This window comes from Stegodyphus dumicola, chromosome 1 (genome assembly GCF_044657685.1).
Source record: "Stegodyphus dumicola isolate Sdum_Otavi_A_Nest chromosome 1, ASM4465768v1".
Classification (NCBI taxonomy): domain Eukaryota; kingdom Metazoa; phylum Arthropoda; class Arachnida; order Araneae; family Eresidae; genus Stegodyphus; species Stegodyphus dumicola.
Window position 1 is genome coordinate 88689299 of NC_140768.1, and position 23138 is coordinate 88712436.

At 33.6% G+C, this 23138-nt stretch overlaps 1 protein-coding gene across 1 annotated transcript in view; it reads right to left on the reverse strand.

The window, feature by feature from the left end:
- Positions 1-18630, reverse strand: part of Trmt61 (tRNA methyltransferase 61) — a 39450-nt gene extending 20820 nt beyond the window's left edge. The window contains exons 1-2 of the mRNA XM_035353649.2: positions 18107-18630; positions 11992-12258 (exon numbers count right to left, since the gene is read on the reverse strand). Coding sequence (XP_035209540.1) covers positions 11992-12258; positions 18107-18431 — 592 coding nt within the window. The 5' untranslated portion in view covers positions 18432-18630. The remainder of the gene's footprint in view (positions 1-11991; positions 12259-18106) is intronic.
- Between the last annotated feature and the right edge of the window lie 4508 nt (positions 18631-23138).

Consider the following 23138-nt stretch of genomic DNA (forward strand, 5'->3'; position numbering starts at 1 on the left):
ACAGCTGGGGTAAAGCGGTTTGTCACCAAGTTAAGAAAACATGCCTGTGAAGAATGTCTTATTACTGTATTGGAGATCCAAGAAGCTGAGAAGTACTGGATAAAACAAGTACAGAGAGCAAATTACTTTTCAGATATTCAACAACTAGAGAGGAATAATCTAATAACACCAGATTCTAAGCTTTACAGTTTAGCACTATATCTGGACAGTAGAGGTATTTTGCGTGTTAGAGGTTGTCTAGAACAAGCAGAATTAATAGATGACGAAAAACATCCCTGCCGAAAATGAAGTTCACTGAACTACTGATATTTAGTGAACACATAAAAGTATTCCATTCAGGAGTCATGGCAACATTGTCCAAAGTCAGGAATAAATTTTGGATATCTAAAGGAAGAAAAGTAGTAAAGAAAGTTAATAACACTTGCCTGGTGTGTAAAACGTTCGCAGTGAAGCCTGCCAAACAGTTAATGGGTCAGTTACCCAGAGATCGTGTAGTCCAAGGTAATCCTTTCACAGTTGTAGGCATCGACTTAACAGGAGCAGTTACTATTAGAGAAAAAGCGGATAACCACAAAAAGGTGTACATAGCCTTATTTACATGCGCCGTCACTCGTGCTTACACACTGAAGTGGTTTAAGATATGTCAGCAAAAAGTTTCATTTTTTCATTACAACGGATTTTAGCAAGAAGAGGGAGCTGCAAAGTGATTTATTCAGATAATGCCAAGAATTTCCGCAGCACATGTGAAATAATTAAAGGATTTAAAAGAATCAAAGCAGAGCCAAGTGTGAGAGATTTCTTGACATCCAAAGAGGTAACATGGAAATTCATACCTGAGCGTTCCCCATGGTGGGGAGGGTTCTGGGAGTATTTGATGAGAAGCATCAAGGAAACTCTGAAAAAAATCTTAGGGAGAGTGTTACTGACTTTCGAAGAGCTCTCTACAATATTAACTGAACTCGAGAGTGTACTAAATAATAGACATTTAACATACGAGAGCAACGAGATGGGTGAACCTCGCCCGCTCACACCTTCACAGTTTTTATTGCCAGGACGTGGTACATTTAACTTTCCCAAGCATTTCTTGGAAATTTTTAACAAGTGTCCGACAAAGAGACTTTAACTAGGAGGAAGCTTTACCAATCTGAGCTCTTAAAATTAACATGGATCAAGTGGAAAAAGCAATATATTATTGTGGAATAAACATACATACATACATACACACACATAAGGTCATCATTTAACATAATATGATAATGTCCATAACACATGATTCAATTCATCTAATAATTGTATCTCTATGTAATTATAGAAAACTGAAATCTAAATTCATTACTTACTTAAAAAATTGAACTACCAAATAAATATGCAGTAGTAAATAATCATTTTTTATACACGCATTCCATGTCAATTATTCCAACTCCATCTTAGAAATGCGCATAACTTTGCTAATCCTAAAACTGAGCGGAACCTTAAGATGGGAGAGGTTGTGTTGGTAGAAGGACCAAAACAAACCAAACTACTTTGGGACATGGGTGTAATTGAAAACATGATTATAGGAAGAGATGGACATGTTCGAGCATGCCTCATTTACACGCCCAAAGGACAATTCAGAAGATCGATCCAGATGTTATATCCTTTCGAGATTTAATTTAGAACTTTTCATATTATTGAGTCTTTATTATATTATTAATTATTATGTTCATTTGTGGCTTTGATATATACTAGTATAGATTATTCTTTTATATTATTTATTTATATATGTCATACTATTTAGTATTACAGTGAAAAGTCGTTAATCCGGACTCGTCGGGACTTTGGCGATTCCAGATTATAGATCATCAGTTTAAATCTGGTAAGATGCTGGTAAGGTGGCATGTAGAAATTATAAAATTAAAAATATGAAACCGTAATTTATGAAATAAAGAACAATTATGATCTAAAGGGTATCAAAATTAACCAAAAAAAAAAAAAAAAGGTTAATATTTATTTGTTTACTTTATTAAACATTTCTTTCAATGTAAGTTGTTTAAGTTGCTTCGTTTTTTATGTGATAATACATTCTCTTTAATTCTATAAACAAACATAATTTCTTCTTCAATTACAAAGTTCTGCTGTTCAAGTCCTATAATTCCTGTGTCGAGAACACCAAGTAATTTGTCAATCGAAATTTTTTTGTTTTCAATAACCTCTGTCACTTTCTTCGCTCTCGGAAGCGAATTATAATGACGAGGAATTTGATTTCAATCATATCAAAGACGGAGTACATCGAGATGAAATACTACATTTAGTAAGGAATAAGCCAAATGAAATAAAAACATTTGCCCTGAAGATAAGGATAGTGCTGACAAATCAACTTCCAATTCATTGCGTGCTGCGGCGTTACAGATAAACAAAGGATATGCCTTTATCCATTTTTTGCAGCAATTCCACTTTTTGTTTAATAGACTTCGAAACATACTTTTGCTTTGTAGATCCTTTACATATTAGTAAATATATAGCAGAAATTCTATTTGACATAATCGAAAGTTCAAGCTTACTTTTATAAAATTGCTCTAACAGTCTGCAAAAAATAATAAGCCGAATCCAATTCGAAGATTAAGGAACAACGCAATCTGCAACAATAAATGAATTAGATAATTTTAGCTTAGCTTATACCGTCCGTTATACATTAAACATGCATTCGTAAACGTATTTTGTGCACACGCATATTCGCAGCCGTAAAGGTCTTACGTGCATGTGTCAATGCGTCGCATGCGCAGAAAGTTTGTAGCTTTGAGGTCCGGATTATAGATCATTCCGGATTATGGGTGTCCGAATTAACGACTTTTGACTGTAATCCATTATTAATTAATGTTGATATTGTTATGTAAGTAAGTTTGTGTACTCTTATTAAAGAGTACAGGTGGGGAGTGATGTAGAAAAAAGAGATAGAGGGCACTGCGCCGCACGTATGTTTAGCTAATTAAGAGTTTTCAGCAGAGAGAGTTGAGAGTTTGATGAGAGTGGCATAAACTAGATACTCTGTAATCTGTACTATATTATACTTGTACATAGTCTTCTCTTCATTAAATAGATTTAGTTAAAGGAAAGTGTCTTTGTTTGGTCAATAGAACACATGAACCACTGATAATAGAAGATTAAGTAAGTTATTACACAACTGTATCAACACTTTTCTTTCTACTGTTTTAAAAATTTATAATTTCTTGCTTTTGTGTTGGAAAATCATTCTAAAATTCCATATCGAGATGCACGGTGCTAAACACTATGACAGTTTTGCCTCAGTAAACAGCTCAAATATCCAAAGCTTCTAGTAAAATTATCTACATCGATTTTAAATTTACTTTCTCAGTTAGTACAACTGGGTTATACAGCACCCCAAAATTATAAAAATCACACTTACATTATACGAAATCACTTAAACCTCTAGCTGTTCATCCCGCGATTTCCATGGGCAACTCAAATGTAGGAAAATTTGCTCATCCCACGATTTTCGCAGGCATTTTTTTTTTTTTTCTTCTTTATTGAGGAGTGCATTCTGCCTTTTCACCATTTAACCAGTGAAATAAATTATATACAGTATTAGATGTTTAACTTAGGTTTGACCAACAGATGTTAGTTGTCCACTATATTGTGGCATTTGAAAGTACTTGGCAGTTACTGCTCTAACTTCACTATGTCTGCCACCTTTTTCTAATCAGAAATGGCTGCTAGAAAATGTTCAGTGCAAAAAGTTTAAACAATACTATGCCAAATACAAGTTTTCTGATTCCTGTTCTAATGTTGAACAAAATATCTTTATCTGAGTTTAAGAGAACAATTCCTAGAAAATTCCTGTATCCCAAAAGAGGTAAATTGTGCTGTGCTGTTTAAATAAACCGATGTAAAAAGTAAACTGATGAAAGAAAGATGCAAATGGAAAAAAAGAAAGATGTAAATGGGGAAAAAAAAAATCGCAAAGAAACACGAATCTGGTGCAGAGACTGTGAAGTTGGACTTTGCCTTGAACCCTGTTTCGAACTTTATCATACTAAACTGCATTTCTAAGCTATTTTTTCCTCAGTGCATTATATTTTCTTAACTTTTATATAATGTAATAAATAGAAATTAACTGTAATTCAATTGAAATTTATTTAAAAAAATTGTTTTTGTCATAACATTTGAAATTGGTTTTCCTGACAGTTTAGTTTTCATGATAAAAATTTATATAAAAATCTTTTCTAGAAAGAAAAATGCACATTTCAATTCTCCAATATATATAGATTTAAAATACGAAAAAAAAAAAAAAAATTTTTTTTGAAGCGAATTTAGTCCACAAATTTAGAAGTAAGAGGATTAAACAATGAATTCAGATTGAAATTTTTTAAACTATTATATTCTCATCAAGTGAATATAATTACAAATAGCTGTGTTGAGATGATGATACCCAGCCACACATAATGTAAGGTTAATCAATTTCACTAATTCATCAAACTATTTGCTTTTCGATTTCAGATCATTTAGTTCAGAGGAAAAAAAAAAAATTAACGGTGAAAATAGGTAAACATAGACAAGCAGGTATATTTAATTATTTTCCTCGTGAACCAACCATCTGGGCAATCATGTAATTTTAAAGAGATGCTGTCCAGTCTAGCTTAGTTTACTCTGTGTATTTTTCTATTATGTTTGTTTTTATAACCCTTCTGTGCACATGCTATGAACTTAAATATTTTTTGAATGGCTAATCTTTCCTTGAAGAAAATTTGCATTTTTTAATTATGAAATTTATATGCTACAAAATATGACTCAAATGAACAGACATGAAACAGCTTCCTCCAGAAGAATATATGCACTAACTCGATGCTTCTAACAAGAAATTGGACTCAGTAAAGTCCCATAAAATTTTCTAAACATAATAAATATATATCTTAGTTCAATAAACAAGGAATGAAATAGGTAAAATCTAGTCCAGCACAGTCGATTGAGGTATTGCTGAATTTAGCTATCTGTTAAGCTTCCACCTTGTTTTTGAGGGAAAACATACTGGGAATGGTCTGAGGATCTCCTACCTGTCTTCCTTCATTTCCAACCTCTCGAGAGGATTTTGTATTACTCGTGTATTTTGACCTTGCCATAGACACCATACGCTTAGAAACAACCATGCCCAAAAGATTCAAACCCAGGTACACAAGTACAGCAGCCAGTGTTACTATTATACTGGCTGGGCAGCTGAACACTGCTACAGATGAGAACAAAATATTTTGCTTAATAATAGTGGCAATGTGATCGCTTAAACTGTTTGACCATGTTATTCTATCATCTATCATAGACAAAATGCCCTTAAACCTTCTATTAACACTTCTAGACTTAACTTTCATGTAGCAGAAACTGTCAAAAATGGGGGGGGGGAGGAATCTGCATGATCAATCTAAATCAAAATTAGCAAATAAATACGGAATAAAAAATAATACTGTGCGTATGTATGGGTTTATAATGGATTGAATGCACAAGACGATAAAAAGTTAATAAGATTTATTCTTATCCAAAGAAATAAAACAAAATTCTACCTTCCAAAGCCTCGAATTTGTCTTCTATTATGCAAGTAATTACTCTTTTCATTTCCTCTTGACCTGCCTTAATCTTTTCTTAACAGCCTTGATTTCTTCTTTAACAGATACTTGACCCACATTCATCTCCTCTTTAATGGATTCTTGACCAGCTTTCACTCTTCTTGGCCCGCATTATTTCTTCTTCATATGCAGCAAAGGCTGCTATCAGCTGTTTTAACTGCTCTTCCATCGCTCTTGTGATTGGCATTCAAATCTCACTTCTGACCACAAAAGGTGTTGTGTGCGTACGGGTTCATAATGGATTGAATGCGCAAGTCGATAAAAAATTAATAAATCTTATTCTATATCCCAAGAAATAAAACAAAATGCTAAAATTTCCTAAGAGATATTCGTACAATATCGCAATATCTCACAGTAGTTATATTTTAAACTACTAAAACATTAAATACAACTCAATTCAAAACACAGAGAAAGCTAGTCCTATCTCACCGCGAATTCACTACAATCAATAACAGCACTAAGTAAACAACTAATACACAACTGAACTGGGATGTTTTAAACTGGCTTTTATAAGCTTTTTAATAATGCATGAGAACATTCTGGTAATTTTTATTTCTCAAGATTTCTGGAAAGCAAAAGCAATTATGAGATATCTATTTACTAAATGTGCATGCTCCTGTATTTTAAGTTTTCCGGCATAGCTTTATCTTCAAATAAGTCTCATGCTGCATTGCACGGGGAAACAAAACAATTTAATTACAATTTTAGTAAAAATAGCAAACTAAATACAAAAACTGTAACACTGTTCTCTTACCAAAAACTGCACATCCCGGGCAGTATAATCTCTGGACAGGAAGCCAAACTTACAACTAAGGCATCAATGCAACAATAAACATTACATTACAATAACAAACAACATAAACAATAACTCCAGTAAGTAACTTAAATCAAATCAAATACCAAATACAAATTAAATACTAAATACAAGTCAAATCAAATACTAAATTTAGAAACAAAAAGTACAATGGTCTTATACTATTTACAATTACATACACTACATACTATGGCCATAGCAAGGAGCTTACCTGTCATAATAAACAGCTTTAGGTTTAGAGATCGATGACTTATCGATCCGAACCACAACGCCATTCAGCCTGTTTAGGACTGTGTACGGACCACCCCAAGGGGACTGTAGTTTCAGACAGAGAACTTTTTGTCGAGTCGGATTCCACAACCACTCCTTGTCTCCTTCGTTGAATCGATGCCCAGCAGCTCTGGTGTTGCGTATCGGGTCTTCATTTTCTTCGTGGGCAAGTTGACTCACTCTCGTGCAAAACTGTGCATCACTTCAAACCAGTCCTGGAGATCTTGAATGTATTCTTCACACGATGAAGGTGCATTGGAAGGCTACCAAATAAGAGATCACAAGGCAGACGATGGTCACGATCGATGAGCATCTAGGATAGAGAATAGCTGGTAGTCTCGCATTTCTCTTCGACCCTAGTATTCCCTATTTCATATGCCTTATTTTGGCAGCTTTCTGAGCAGGGTCTTTCAAACAAGGCATCTGCATTTCCAGGTGAGGATCCGTTCTGATGATGGATAGTTGTGTCCTCTGATGATGAAAGCAGTTTGTTGTTTTTTTAGATGGATAGTTGTGTCCTCTGATGCTGAAAAGCAGTTTGTTGTTTTTCAGATGGACAGTTGTGTCCTCATGCTGAAAGCAGTTTGTTGTCTTGTAAGTCCAAGAAAAAAAAGTATTTCCTTAGGAAGTCCAATCTTAGTAAGAAAGGATCTATAATATCTGCCACGTATGCGTGTGTTCAGTCATATGATGTTCACATTTAACTTCCCATCTATGTCGATTTTATCCCCAGACGCAGTCTGGAGGGTAACATAGGATGGCATCCAAATGAGCTTATCCTTAAACTGTTGAGCTTAATCTTTCCGATTGATGGTAACATTAGCTCCTGTGTCAATGATCATATGGCATGGAACTCTAATGATATGCTTATTGATGGATAGTCCATTAGTATAACCACTCACTGCAGAAATCTTGAGCACTTTAAAACAGGGTTTTTCACTACTGTTCAAACTCGGCTCCGTGATATGGTCATTAATTTGTTTTCTGTGTCGTTGCTGGGAAATGATCCTATTTTTCGTGCTCTGGGGTATTTTGTAGTTCCTTCGTATGTGGCCTTCAGCTCTGTAGTCGCAGCACTTTGGTTTCTTGACACTCCTTTTCCGTCTCATGGAATTTAATTGCCTGTTTAAATCATCTGTCTTATTTTCTGTGCTCAGGAGTGTTCTGCAGTTCCTTCATATGCGGCCTTCAGCACCGCAGTTCCAGCACTTGAGGACTGGTTTCTTTTCACTCATGTTCTGCCTCAAGGCACTCGCTTGTCTGATAAAGAAATCTGTTTTATTTTCCGTCTCCAGGGGTGTTCTGCAATTCTCTCATATGTGGCTTTTAGAGCCACATTTCCAACACTTTTGAGCCAGTTTGTTCTCACTTCTACTCCGTATCAAAGCACTGAATTGTCTGGATAACACATCTAAACAAACCATCAACTGATCCACTGGCTCTGACTGGGTAGCAATCTCTACAAGTTGCTTGCTGGGCTGCCTTGAATTTCATGGCGTATACTAGAGTGCATTTTACATCCTTAACATCTGCCATTCACAGAGGCTTCTCTATTTTAGGATCCCGGATGCCGTCGATGAATATTGCAGGAACAGGAATTTTTTTCTGTCGGGCATTCCGAAATAGTGAGCTCCTGAAGTGTTTCTGTTGGCGGGATTTTAATTAAAGCCTGCTGTAGTCTTTTAAACAATTCTCCCCAAAGCAAAGCTACAACGCGCCGGACAGAGTTTCAAAGTTAAGTCTTTTGTTTTCGGGAAGAGTCTGAAGGATATCCACTGTGTCTGCTCTCAGAGAAGTAGCGAGATGACAGGCCTTAGCTTGGGGATCCCATCTATTCACTTCTGCCACTATAGAAAATTGTGTCTTATATACTTGCCAGGAGACAGAGCATAATTTGCAACGGAGCCCAGCTCCGGTACTTCTTAGTTTTGGATATAAATAATAATTTCAGCTGGAGCGCACCAAAGCCCTAAATAAGTAGGCTGCAGCACTTTTTATATGTATATGAACATAAATTTCAGTAGAAATGACTTCGAAATTTTTTATTTTTAGTAATAAAAAAAATCTGAAAGCTTTCAGATTTCATAATACTCCCAAATGGGCTTTTGGAACTACTCTGATATGCGCCCTCAAGTCACTAAATATTTTTGGCGAGAAACTTCACACTGCCATATTACTATCTAAATTTTTTGTCTACATTACAACTTTTAGCCTAAAATGTCTCCAAAAACGCGGTTTTCGCACATGCAAATACTACATTTTGAACACACAATTTAGCTAAAAATCCGAAACAAAAACAAAAAATTTAGATAGCAAAAACGTAAAGTTTCTAACCAAAAATATTTGACAAGAATCCATGTACACAGCGACATGTTTTAACTTAAAAAAAACATCTACGAATTGCACAATGTAGGCAACGAACGAATCTACAAACTACGCAGACCTCGCTTTAATAAATTAACATAACAACAATAAATTTCAAAGAATACCATGTACACAGCCTCCTGTTTAAACTTAAAAAAAATTCTACGAATTGCACAATTTAGGCAAAGAAGGAATCTACGATCTACGCACTCCTCACTTTAATAAAATAACATAACAACAATAAATTTCAAATAATACCATGTACACAGCGTTTTGTTTCAACTTTAAAAAACATTTACGAATTGTACAGTCTAGACACTAAACAACAAAATAAACTAAAATAAATTTCAAACAATTTAAAAAAACATCAATAACGACAGAAATTCATACTAAAGAACCAATGAACATAACATTCTACAAAATAAGAACAAGGATAAAATAAAATGCACTTACCATGAATTAATGCGTTTTCGAATAGCAGAAATATAAATTTCATACCGCCTTTAACATGCCGCCACGTAATCACTATCGTATTTACATGACAGCCAGACACATTATCCAGAAAATTTATACTATGGTTCACAAATAAATAAAATCACAAATCCCTACTTCTATCATGCACTGCCATTAAAAATAATCTCCCAGACCCTCTTTCCACAGTTCCAAATACCCACTACCCCTCAACAGGATAGCCACAATCATATTTCCTTTTGCCGAACTTCAATTCAACAACTACCATTTTATCTTTCCCTCCCATCTTCTCAGACACAGAGGCGAACCAACGAGCTCCAGCGAAAGATTTCTCAACGTCAATAGGGTTACCATAGAACATGCAATCTTGCCAAAAACCAGCGCAGAACACATATCGCCAGATTTGGTGAAATTAGGGCGTATATTAGAGTTGTACCGGGCTTTTTATTAATTTACATACATGTTTTGAGAGTATTTGGGCTAACGTCAAATTGTGCTAAAATATTTAAAAACAGCATATCTTTAAATTTTCAGATAGACATTCTCATGTGGAGATAAAAATGTTTTATTCCCTATAGTGTTGCCCCTGTTAGCTTTGCAACTGTAATGAATTTTTAAAAATTCATTACGGTTTTATAAAATATGAAATAGACAGTAAAACAAATTCCAAATTCGGGCTTCCAAGTGCCCACATTCGAGTGTAGGACTATTCAAAATTGGATGACTTTAGTTACCGTTGTTTATTCACAATGCGAGAAACCTACATACATTAATGTAGATTCTTCATAATTTAGTTTCTTTAAATATAACATTTGTTGGCAACAATTTGAAAAGTGATTCAACGCAAAATGCCATTTTGAGACTAATAGCCCTTCTGGGCTAAAGACCATTTGGCCTTATTGTATAAAAAATCAATTATAAAATTTTATATTTTTTCAATTTAAATTATTTAATTACTTTAATCATTTATTATTTTATTGTTTTAATAATTAATTATTTACTTTTTTAATTATTAATGATTTTATATTTCACTTTATTTATTTATTCTTTCTCCTTTTTCCTGACGGTCTCTCATAGCGCTCCGGCACTTCTAATATTAGAAATTAAGCCCTCTCAGGAGGTTTTACCATCATAAGCAGATAGCTTCAAAGAAGAAGGAGGAGGCACAGATAAAAATTTAAATCCATAACGAATTGCTTCCTGTTGTCGCTATGCATTTCTTTAAATTGTCACTTCTTTGGCGATATCAACAGAAACCATGCCTTCAAATCGTTGTTCCACGGCAGAAACTCTCTCCACTATTTTTTCTTTTATAGATGAAACCCTTTCTTATATTTCTTCTTTTACCAAAGAAATTCTTTCTTCAATGTGTTCAACTTTATTTTCAACTGCATCAATTCTGCCTTCCAAAGCCTCGAATCTGTCTTCTATTATGCAGGTAATTTTTCTTTTCATTTCCTCTTGACCTGCCTTAATCTTTTCTTAACAGCCTTGATTTCTTCTTTAACAGATACTTGACGCACTTTCATCTCCACTTTAACAGATTCTTGAGCAGCTTTGACAATTCTTGGCCCGCATTCATTTCTTCTTTATATGCAGCAAAGGCTGCTATCAGCCGTCTTAACTAAGTAAACAACTAATAAACAACTGAACTGAGATGTTTTAATTCGGCTTTTAGAAGCTTTTTAATCATGCTTGAGAATTCTGGTAATTTTTATTTCTCGGGTTTTCTGGAAAGCAAAAGCAATTACGAGATATCTATTTATTAAATGTGCGTGCTCCTGTATTTTAACTTTTCTGGCATAGATTTCTCTTCAAATAAGTCTCGTGCTGCATTGCATGGGGAAATGAAACAATTTAATTACAGTTCTACTAAAAATAGCAAGCTAAATACAAGAACGATAACAATGCCTATCTGAGAAAACAAGACTATACTGAAATCATAGGTTAAAGGAAAATATGCTAAATCTTATAAGAATATCAATGCTGGAGAATTTATAGCAAATTTTACTGTTGTGAGTGAAAGATGCATTAGCAAGAAATTTACCAGTAAGCTGATCTACATTAGCAGCTAAAGCAAGTGAACTTTCTTAGTTTGTAAAGCTTTTTTTCTGCAGATTTCCTGTAAATTGATTTTATGAAACACTTTTGATAATTTGAGCAATTTTGTTAGTCCCTACAAGCTTAAATTAACAAGACTCTATTGTTCTTACGAGTTTGTATTAATAAGAATCCATTCTCCTCACAGTTTTGAGTTAATTATACATGTTTTAATGTATTACATGTTTTAATTAATGAGAATCAACTGTCCTTATGACTAAGCATTAAAGAAAATCCACAAGTTTCCTTACAAGTTTCAATTAATGACAATTCAGTATCATTTGATTTGATATCTGTTGCTACTTATTAGTAATGAATAGTTATGGTGATTAATTATTACCTCACAATATGTTACATAGTTACCTGTTAACTTAAAAGCTTTGGAAACAAATGGCACAGCATCCCAAGGGTTTGGAAGATCCAAAATGACCGCATCGGCCAGATGTTCAATGCCAAATCCTGAGGAACATATGTCTCGATGCTCAACTTTGACATGGGAACTGAGACCATGTGCTAAAAATTCTTTTTCTGCAACTTCTGTCCTTTGCTGATGAAAATCAAAAGTATACAGAAAACCATTTGGTGCAATGGCTCTTATTAAAGCATGTGATAAAGATCCACTGCCAGTTCCTAAAGAAACAAAGAAATTAAGGAGTTACATACACAAATCTTAAAACTACTGCAAGTCATAACAGATTATTAGCTAATATTTCAGTTTGATTTAGGAAACAGACATATATATAACTATAAAAATGAATAATACTAAGTAAAAAGCAATTCAAAATGTAATCTAATTGTATACCAAAAGCAGCAACAAATGATAGTAATAACACAAAATAAATTTAAAATGTGTTTAAATTCCATCCCAATTTGTAAAAAATCATACATAAGGGGGAAAAAAAAAGAGAACAAAGTGGCATGCTGCATGACAGGTACAAAAAATGCCAAAACGAAAAAAGAAATGTACATTTCTTGCTGCATCATCATCAGGGAATTGGTGCAAGAAAAGAAGTAAATACATCAGCCTGGTTTCTGAACAGACATAAATTACAGTTTAATACTTAAAACAATCTTTGAAAATCAATCACAGTAAACTGTTTGGGCAAAACATCCAGAAGCAACACCCAATTCCTGTCCCCAAACACAGCATACATGATTTTCTAGACTGAAACTGTTTGCCTGAACTATACTCTCTGCTGCCATTCCATGGATTGCTGCTTCTATTCTGGTGTAGGTAAGTCACCCAGGTTTCATCGTCTGTGACAATTTGGCTTAAAAAATCATCACTTTCCTCACTGTACTGCTGAAGGAAAGCTCTATCTATACTTTTACTTTTGTACACCTCTGTCAACATTTTCAATACCTAACATATGCATAATTTTCAAAAATGTAAGTGTCCACTCACAATTGCATATAAAACACTGCATGAAACCCAAGGAAAGTTATCAGATAATGACAAAATCGTAAAGCATCTGCTCTGTTTCACTAGTTCATCATATTTTCTGTAACAAATCTTCAGTAATGACAGAAGGTCGCCCACTTCGTTCATCATCATGAAAATTCATGCTCCAACCCTATTCCATTGCTAATAATGCTTTTGGCATACACTTCACTAATCTAACAATGATTTTCAGCCGTTTTCACATCTTTAGCACTGAAACGGATCACGGACCCTATTTCACATTAAACACGATTCTCAGTTGGCGAAGCTATAATACTCAAAAACAAACGTTAATAAGGTTGAAAGTTTCTAAAATGGTGTCTGTGCCTTGGCAACAGATGCAGGTACACAGTGCACAAGCGTGGAATGTTGACTGCAACACTGCCGGAATTTTGAAACGGTACTTATTTTAAAAACATCCCTTGTGTGTGTATATTATAAATAGATATACATATGTATATTATTTATATACATTTAAGAAATGCAATGACTATCTTATTATCTATTTTACTAAAAAAAAAAAAAAGAACAAAAACTTTAAACTGCCTTAAAGTAGGAATAAATATACATTATGAAAAACTTGGTTTAAATTTAAATGAAGCATATGAATCATGCATAACAATGATTAGAAAAATAAAAATTCTGGCAGATAAGCTATGCATTATACAGGGTTTGACCAAATTTGGAAATGCCAAAATAAAAACATATTGTTGTGACTAACACTGTGTAAGAAAATCACTGGCATTCAAAACAGCTTGCAGTCTACTCAGAATGGATAAATAAGAGGCCTTGTATGCTTTACAAGAGAATCTTGTACCATTCTTCCTGTAAAACACTGGCAAATTCAGTTAACAATGATGATGTTGTGTAGTGCTCACGCCGATTTCTCTCAAACATAGCCCACAAAGGTTCAATAATATTGATATCTGATGACTGTGTAGACATGTAGATGTGAAAGTTTACCATTATGCTCAGAAAACAAGTCCTAGACTATGTGAACCTAATGAACACAAGTTCTGTCATCTTGGAATATTGAACCACCATTGGGGAATGAAATTTTTACCATAGGATGGATATGAGGCAGTAATGTGACCTTGCATAGTAATGATAAGACCCATGAAATGCCATGATATGGCTGTGCTCAAACTATGATTGAGCCCTCGCCATGTTCCATTCTTGGCAGCAAACAGTCTCTATCATACACTTGGAATGGCAAAGTCAGAAACAATGTGAAGCAGCAAGACTTATCTGACAAAATGACAGTCTTCCGTTGTTCTAAAGTCCAGCTTTTATGATTTTGGCACAACTTTCTCCTCTTACAGGCATTCTGATGACTGGCTTTTGAATCGCAGCTCGCCTAAAAGTCCACTACTAGTAGAACTCCCTTCATATTGTTTTGGTGCTGATACAGTTTGCGAGTGTGACATTCAGTTCAGCAGTCACTTTTGTGGCTGTACTCTTATTTTTTATCCCATTCTTGTTCAGTGATCGCCTGTCATGCTCACTCAACGCATATTTTTGTCCTTACGGTGATTTAGATGCGTTTTTCCCAGTTTTCCTGCGCAAGTTAAAAATCTTATCTCGAAACACCAAACACTTTAATGCTACCTTGATGATGGATGCACCCACCACATGAACACCAACAATTTGTCCATGTTTGAATTCATTTAGTTCTGAAATGATGCACTCACAAATGCACAGAACATTGTCTCAATAATGAATGATACTTGCAATATTTTGAGGATGTTGTACAGGTGGTGTTATTTAGCAAACACATCAATGCCATCAACAGGTTTTTGCAAGAATAAACATTTCATGTTTATCAAACATGAATTTTGAAACCTGTTCCACATTTGTGTCCAATCCCCGTATGTATATTTTTTGCAAAAAGGCAGAATATCAAACTCTAGATGCTCCAATATCTAAAATTTGAAATTCTGCCTTTAAAAAAATATTGGTACTTTCCCATTTTCGCATGGTGTCAAGATTATTGTCATGTTTGTCTACTTTTCATATGTAGTCCCTGGCTGCCATATTTTTGATTGCTTTTAATATGGCATTAAAAGCATTTTCTTGGCCTACAGATAAGATATGATGACAAGCTGAAAATTGTTCCTTTTTAATTTGCCACTTAGTGAAGCCCCACAGTCTTTCAACATTTTGTGTATGGGCAGCAATTTCCAGATCCATCAAATGAAATTTATCATTCACAGGGGAGTAAATATATCCCACTTTCCCCAGTTCTTCTCCTTTGTATCTTGGATGGTTCAATTGGTATACAGCTAGAGCTTTCATCATTAATCATGGAGTTTTTACCCTGAGGTGATGGTAACATATTAAATAACAAGCACTATGTGCTCTGCTGACAAGGCAAGGTATACTGTGCTTGCGCCTTCTTCTGGTGACACAAAACAGAACTTTTCTTCAAATTCATCAGTTAATAAGCTGTTCAAGTGTGAAGAATGATACAGAACTTCATGAAAACTGAGATTCAGTTTTCATGAAGTAATTGAGGATTAGTTATTAACCCAAGTGGAATGCATGTGTAAATTATGAAGGTAACTGAAGATACAATACAAGACTGAAGATATAAGACAATGATAAATTATTTATAGTAAAAGACGACAACGTTTATAAGGCCTGCTTTGTCAAGCATTGTACAGCAGTTTATAACTTGCTTTGCCAGGCATGTTAAACACAAAAAAATATAGTTTCACTGTATACACAGTCAAAGTCCCTATTCTGCTTTGCCAGTAATAAGTAAATGCCATATCTGCTTTACCAAGTGAGGAAAAGACTAATAAAATTATGTAAACGAGTAACTCATATAGAATAACACTTATAAAGTAGACAAATTGTCATTCTTAATTTTGCATATTTACCATTTTGGGTCATGATGAATTGATTTGGGTTCTTTTTAAGCATCTTCTAAGGCTGGATCATAATCAACAAGTTTTCTTATATGCGGATAATCTGAATTTTGCATTTCTCAAAAAAAAAAAAAACACTTGAGCCCCTTTTCCTGAATACCTAAAGACTTTTTGTGGTGCCATCTTTCCCTGATGGCCCTGAATAAACAAGTTGTCAGAATGTATGCTTTTCTTTTGCTTGCAGTGCTTTACACTGCGCCTCCAAATCCTTTCATTTATATATAGTTTGATGTTGTAGCCATTTCTGTGCATTTGAATGCATGGTAAAAGGTCCTTTTATTAGAGGAAAGATCTCGTTCAATTCTTAACAATTTGAAAATGCAACCTATCACAGCTGTTATCTTCCTCAGTCATCAGTTAATCAGAAACTGCCAAAATATGTTTGAAAAAAAAAAAATATTAACAAGCATCCTGCTCACAGCTTTCCTGATAACAAATAAACTATTTAAATGATCATTGTTATGTAACTATCAGTCCAACTTTCAAAATGTAAGAATTATAAATAATGCTGAATGCAACAAGATTTATTTAAATCGCATCATAGAATAAATGACATCACACAGAGCAGTAATCATCTCACAGAGCAGTAATCATCTCACAGAATTGTAATACATATCTTAAAATTAATTCAAAAACCAATATTTTTGTATACAGTCAAAAGTTTATTATCAGTGGCTAAATAAACAGCAAATGTGATTTATTTTAGCAGTTACCATCAGTACTGTCACTGGTGATTTGTCGTAATTCTTGGCAGCATTTAAAAAACCAAAGCCATAAAAAAGGATGTAAAAAATATTTGGTTTAATCCTAGTATCCGGTACACACAGGATTTGGCTACTTCTGGCGACTTTGATGAGCAGTAAAAACGGGACATACACGATGAGTAGTAAACGGGTGATTCAAAGAATATATATAATTATACATAGCATACAACATACATGTATATACTATATGTATAGTGATAGTATATAGTGTATACATAGACGTTCTTTGGGTCATTTCGTTTGGTGTTGGCGACAATTTTCAAAATAGCGCCAAGGCTGCACCGTATACTAGAATTTTACCAAATATTTTCTTTAAAAGTCTTTTTTTTTTTTTTTTTTTTTTTTTAATGTTAGAAATAGCTTTACATCTTTCATAACATGTTGTATCAAAGCATGAGTCACGGCTCTAGAATTGGTGCCCCTTCGATTAGCGAAAAATTTTGTTCAGTTTTAGCGATGAAACACCATTTCTGGTTACCATGATAGTTTTAGCTTCCTGATTTTTCAAGTGAAAATAGATCGATGTGTACACGGAAAAAGTTAAGGCAGTGAACAATGCCTAGTTTGTGCAATTCTGATTTTTTTTCAAGTGAAAATAGATCGATGTGTACACGGAAAAAGTTAAGGCAGTGAACAATGCCTAGTTTGTGCAATTCTGATTTTTTTCAAGTGAAAATAGATCGATGTGTACATGGATACCAAGTCTGCGTATGATTTCTTACTTTGATTTTATCTAGTGGCCCTTTTCAAACTATGCCTTTCTTGCACCAATCTTGGCATCAAAAAAGAATCGCCAAAATAACAACAGGCACCAAACTGCAAAAAATTTTACCCAGAGTTATTTATACCTCCTTCTTAATTCAGTTCTAGAAGCTGATGCAGTCAGTGTAAGATCAAGGAAAGTGCAGAATCACCCCCTGCTTGGCACGTTTTTAAGATTTGCACTAACTCGGTATCCACGTACACATCGAGGACCTATTTTCACTTAAAAAAACATCACAGAATTGCACCAACTCGGCATTGTGCACTCCCTTGATTCTGCCATCGATCTATTTTCACTTCAAAAGTCAAAGTAAATTGACAAAAATTCAATTCTCCTTACTCTTGTAAAAAGAACCAAACTAAAATGTGCCAAATAAGTGGGCAATTCTGCACTTCACCTGTAAGATCTTTATTTTATAAAAGTACCTAATACACAAATTCAATAAATTTTATCCATAACTTTAATGTAATTTACACAACAAGTATTTTTTGTAAATATTCATAGCTACTGTAAATGAAAAATTAATATAACATAAGACAAGATTAAATTACCTATGGAATAAAACGATATTCTTTCTTACCAGCTTCGCAAACAATCGAACCAGGTTTCAAATCTAATTGCACAATTATTAAGCTGATATCAGCAGCATACAATATTTGCGTTCGATGGGGAAGCGTTATCGTCCACAGTTCAGGAGTTGGAAAAAGCACATAAACCCAACCTCTTGTGCAATTTACACAGCTTCCAAACTTCTGACCAATTACATCATTATGTTTTAATGCTCCATATTTACTCTGAAAAACACTATCAGCTTTCATAGTAACTGGGTACATATGCCGAACATCTAAATATACTATTACTAGATCTCCTTCTTCAATTATGCTTTTGTATTTCAACATATCCATAAGTATCTCTCGATGGAAAGGAAAAATGTTTTCCTAATATAAGTTCAAGTTCAATAGCAAAGCAAGAAAATACGGAGCCTACAATGTAAGTTCAATCGGTTCAATTACTTCATCGAAATCAGTTGTTGACAGTTAGGAGCTGTTTGCTTCACTATTGTTACAAGCGTCTAGCCCCTCAGATACTAGTTTCCTCCCGATTCCTCCCTGATCATTTGCGCAGATTCACGCGCAGCGTGTTTACTCCAAGGAGCACTAGCGTCTACATCCCAAAACGGCAGCCTATGAGAGAGGCGATTCTATTATTTTCATCAGGGAGTACCTAAGTTAGAATGGTTTTTTTGAGGAACGCCAACGGCTGTGCGCGATGTTTGTTTACATTAGGAAGTTCAGAAAATTGCAAAGGTGGATTGCCTTAGTTTCTGCGGTTACTTTCAAGGAAATATTAAACAGTTTTTTTGGTTTGCTGATAGATGGCAAATAGATAATTTATCTTTATAAATCCGCGTTTATCTACTTAAACTTCAGAAGATTTAAGATGAAGTGAATATATTTAACACAACAGAATGCAAGCTTAAGACTTGTAAATCTTTTAAAAAACAATACATCGATAATTAAAAATATTATTTATAGTTCATTATTAAAAACTTTTTATAAATGCATAGTTATCATATAATTAACAATTCATCCATGCATTATTTCATTATTTATTATAATTAAAAGAGAAGATATTTTTTACAGTAATGTTTAAAAATTTGCTGTTGTCTTTTAAAAGATTTACAAGTCTTAAGATTGTGTTCTGTTGTGTTAAATATATTCGCTTCATCTTAAATCTTCTGAAGTTTAAATAGATAAACACGAATTATAAAGGTAATTTGTCTATTTGCCCTCTATCAGCAAACCGAAAAAACTGCCTAATATTTCCCTGTAAGTAACCGTAGAAACTAAGGCAATCCAACTTAGCAATTTTTTGAACTTCCAAATGTAAGCAAACATATAGTCCACTGCCGTTGCATTCCTCAGAAAACCATTCTAACTCTCCTACTCCCCGATGAAAATAATAGAATCGCCTCTCTCATAGGCTGCCGTTTTGGGATGTAGACGCTAGTCTCCAAGGAGCTCGGCGTGGTCAAAGCCGCTTTTTTTAAAATGCCGTGCGTTTAAAACGTTACGAACTGGATGCGCATTACTGAGTGTAAATTAATTTTTTTGTTAGTTTTTCTGAAATAGTTTTCTTTTTAATTGGTATACATATTTACTTGTTCAGATGTTTTATTATAAATCTTTACATAAAGGAAGAATTCATGATTTATTCATCTACAGATCATCGCCCAAAGCTATTAGAGATACAGATATCAAAACTTAGGAGCTTATTCCTTTTGTACCGAAGATGTCATTTAAGAAGCGATTTTTTAAGATTCGGTGGGCAAAACGTGTTTTTATGCTTTTTCATATAAGGAAGAAACAGATGTACATAAGGTTATTGCTTTAAAATGTATGGAATATGAATACCTAAAAACCAATTTCAAACGTTTTCAAAATTCTGCCCCGAAGGGGGGGAAACGTGTTCTTCACATATCCATAAGACAAACTTATGTATTATTGCTGTAAAATGTAAGGAATACGAATAAATGCTGACATCAACATGTGTGGGGAGGGGGACTGATTGGCATAAAATACAAGTTTATATAATGTACAAGTAAGCCTTATTAAAGGTACACACCAGGTATATAAAGCTAGTTAGTATAAAAAAAAACTTAAGGTTTCTATTATTTAATGTTATTAATAATTAAAAACCCCAAAATAAAAATGTAGCAGCATGTGGCAATTCAAAAAACTGTGATGAGATTGTTACAATGTTCAGTTAATTTTAAACAATTCTACACATAATAAAATGGCCAGTGCACAACATGTGAATGTACATGGGGTTGAATAATTAGAAAATAAAAAACTTGACAAGTATTAAATAGCAAGTATTAAATAGTAGAAAATATTGCTTACTGTTCAAATTTGGGATTGACTCAGTTTCTCCAAAATATATTTATCTACATTAAAACGTTTCGTAATAATCTATTGACTGAATAGTATAAAAGTCAATGAATGAATGATTATATGGACAATATTTGGTATTGTTGAACTTGGGGGGGGGAAGGAAGACAGTAATGCAAGGAGGATGAACAAAAATAGACTTACTCATTAATCACAGAATACATCAGCCTATCACGAAGACCTGAGATAAAGGTTGTTCCCTGTTCTGACCTTCTACATCTGTTCCTGATCATTTTAAGGATCAGAGTTGGAATTATCTTATTATTAAAGAGAAGTTCTGAAGATTGAGAGAGAGAGAGTATTATATAAATAAGAAAAAAATATCATCTGACACATATAGGCATTCATTATTTGATGTTCAGATTTTGAGCATGAAGGTGCATTTGCCCCTCGCTCCCTATTTTAACTTCTCTAATTTTTCTTGTCCTTTATGCTTGATCTGCCTGGCTCAGTAAAAGTAGGCGGCCAGTGCAACATTGATTAAAAAGCCAGTTATAACCACGTGCAGTGCTGATAAGGGCCACATAATAAAATGTCCAGTGCACATAATAAAGATGTTTCTGAGACTCCTTCTCCTTTATTTTCTTCTTTCTAGGTATTTCTTTCTCCTGATGATGAGGGACCTTTAGCTGCCCTCGAAATCAATCGAGTGTTTCACTATACTTACGCTAAATACAAGCTTGTTTTTACGATTTTGATTCACTTACAGGCAGTTGAAAGAAGATATTTTAGATCATAAAAATGGACAAAAGGAATTATGAATAGGTACTAATGACTATTGTTAAAATACAGTGGCTCCCAAAAGTGTTAGTACACTTATGATTTTCATTGAAATAGGGCTCTATCCATTAATCAAAAGTAAACTTTCTGAATGAGACTTTAATAATAGGATTTATAATCTATTTGTAACAAAATTACATGAAATATTTTTTAAATATAGCAAAAATTCATTTTTAAGAAATTAGTAATCAAAAAATGACAAACATTTTATCTCACAAAAGTCTTCGTACACTTCAAAAAAAATCTTGACATATTAGTAAATATTTTCATTTTTCGTTAAATTAATATTAGTAGGATATCCTTTAGCATCCACAACAGCTTTTAAACATCTGGGAATAGATTTTACTAGTTTTTTTTTTTTTTTTTTTTTTGTAATTTCTGTATTAATGTTCACCCATTCTTTCCATCATGGCGGTTTTGAGTTCGCTTTTCGTTTTGATTTCGTATTCTAACCTCCAGCTCTTTCCAAATGTGTTCTATGGGGTTTAAATCTGGCGACTGAGGTGGTGTTTTCAAAACCTGTGGACAATTATAGAGACACTACTGGCAAACATTGAGAGCCGTATACTTAGGATCGTTATCATGATTAAAAATAAAGTTGTTTCCAATACCTAAATTTTGGGCTGATAATTTTAAATTGTCTCTTAAATATTTAAATAAAAAGAATGATTCATTATGCCATCAATAAATACCAAATTACCTAGTCCTGATGCTATCATGCCCCCCCACAAGAACACCTCCACCGCCATGCTTAACTGTTCCAACTAAGTTCTTAGAATGAAGTTCCTCATTTTTTCTTCTCCATACAGTTATTCGGCCATAGGAACCAAAAATGTTAAAATTTGCTTTCGTCAGCAAATAGGACATTATTCCAGTACGTTTCGGGTGTATTTATGATTGATTTTTGCGAATGCTTTCTGTTTGCCTAAGCTTTCTGTTTTTCTCACTAACAAAATTATTTTTACGGGCAGAACGCCCATGTAATCCAGTTTCTCTGAGAACTCGTTGAACAGTTTCAGGTGAAATCGAAGTAGAAAACTTTGCATTAAATTCTGCAGAAACTTTTACAGAACTCAAACGTGGGTTTTTTACAAATTTTCTAAGAATAAATCTCTCATTACGTTTAGTTAACTTTCTCGGTCGACTTTTTCTTACCTTGTTTTCAATCCAATTTTCTTCTTTAAAGCGTTTTATCACATACTGCACTGTAGAATGGGGTAAATTAACTAATTTATTGATATTGCAAATTTATTTACCACTACTATGGTGAAAAATGATCAGTTTTCGAATGCTGTAATTTCTTTACGACTGCGACCCATTTTTCAATAATAAATAGAATATTATGAAGTAAACAGTAAACAATTAAAGCAAACGATTTTTTAAATGCCACCAGAATGTAAAAATTAAAAAAAAAAGCAACTGATTATTCTAATTTTGATTTTATCCAAAAATATTTCAGTGTACGAAGACTTTTATGAGATAAAATATTTATCATTTTTTGATTATTAATTTCTTAAAAATAAAGTTTCGCTATATTTTAAAAATATTTCATGTAATTTTGTTACGAATATATTATAGATCTTATTATTAAAATCTCATTCAAAAAGTTTAAATTAATGGATAGAACCTATTTCAATGAAAATCATAAGTATGCAAACACTTTTGGAAGCCACTGTATATATTTTTCATTAGATGTGTTAAGTTTCTTCAGTGAAATTATGTGTAAAATTTTTGTGATCCAAAATAATTTTTAGAACTGTATTTTTGTCTTCATTCTGTGAAGTTACTGTAGAAGTTTTTGTCAGTTTCCTTTTCGTTTTGTATTTGAGAATCTTTTGGGTATTATATTCTTATTAGGTGGAATATCTTTATTAGCAGTTT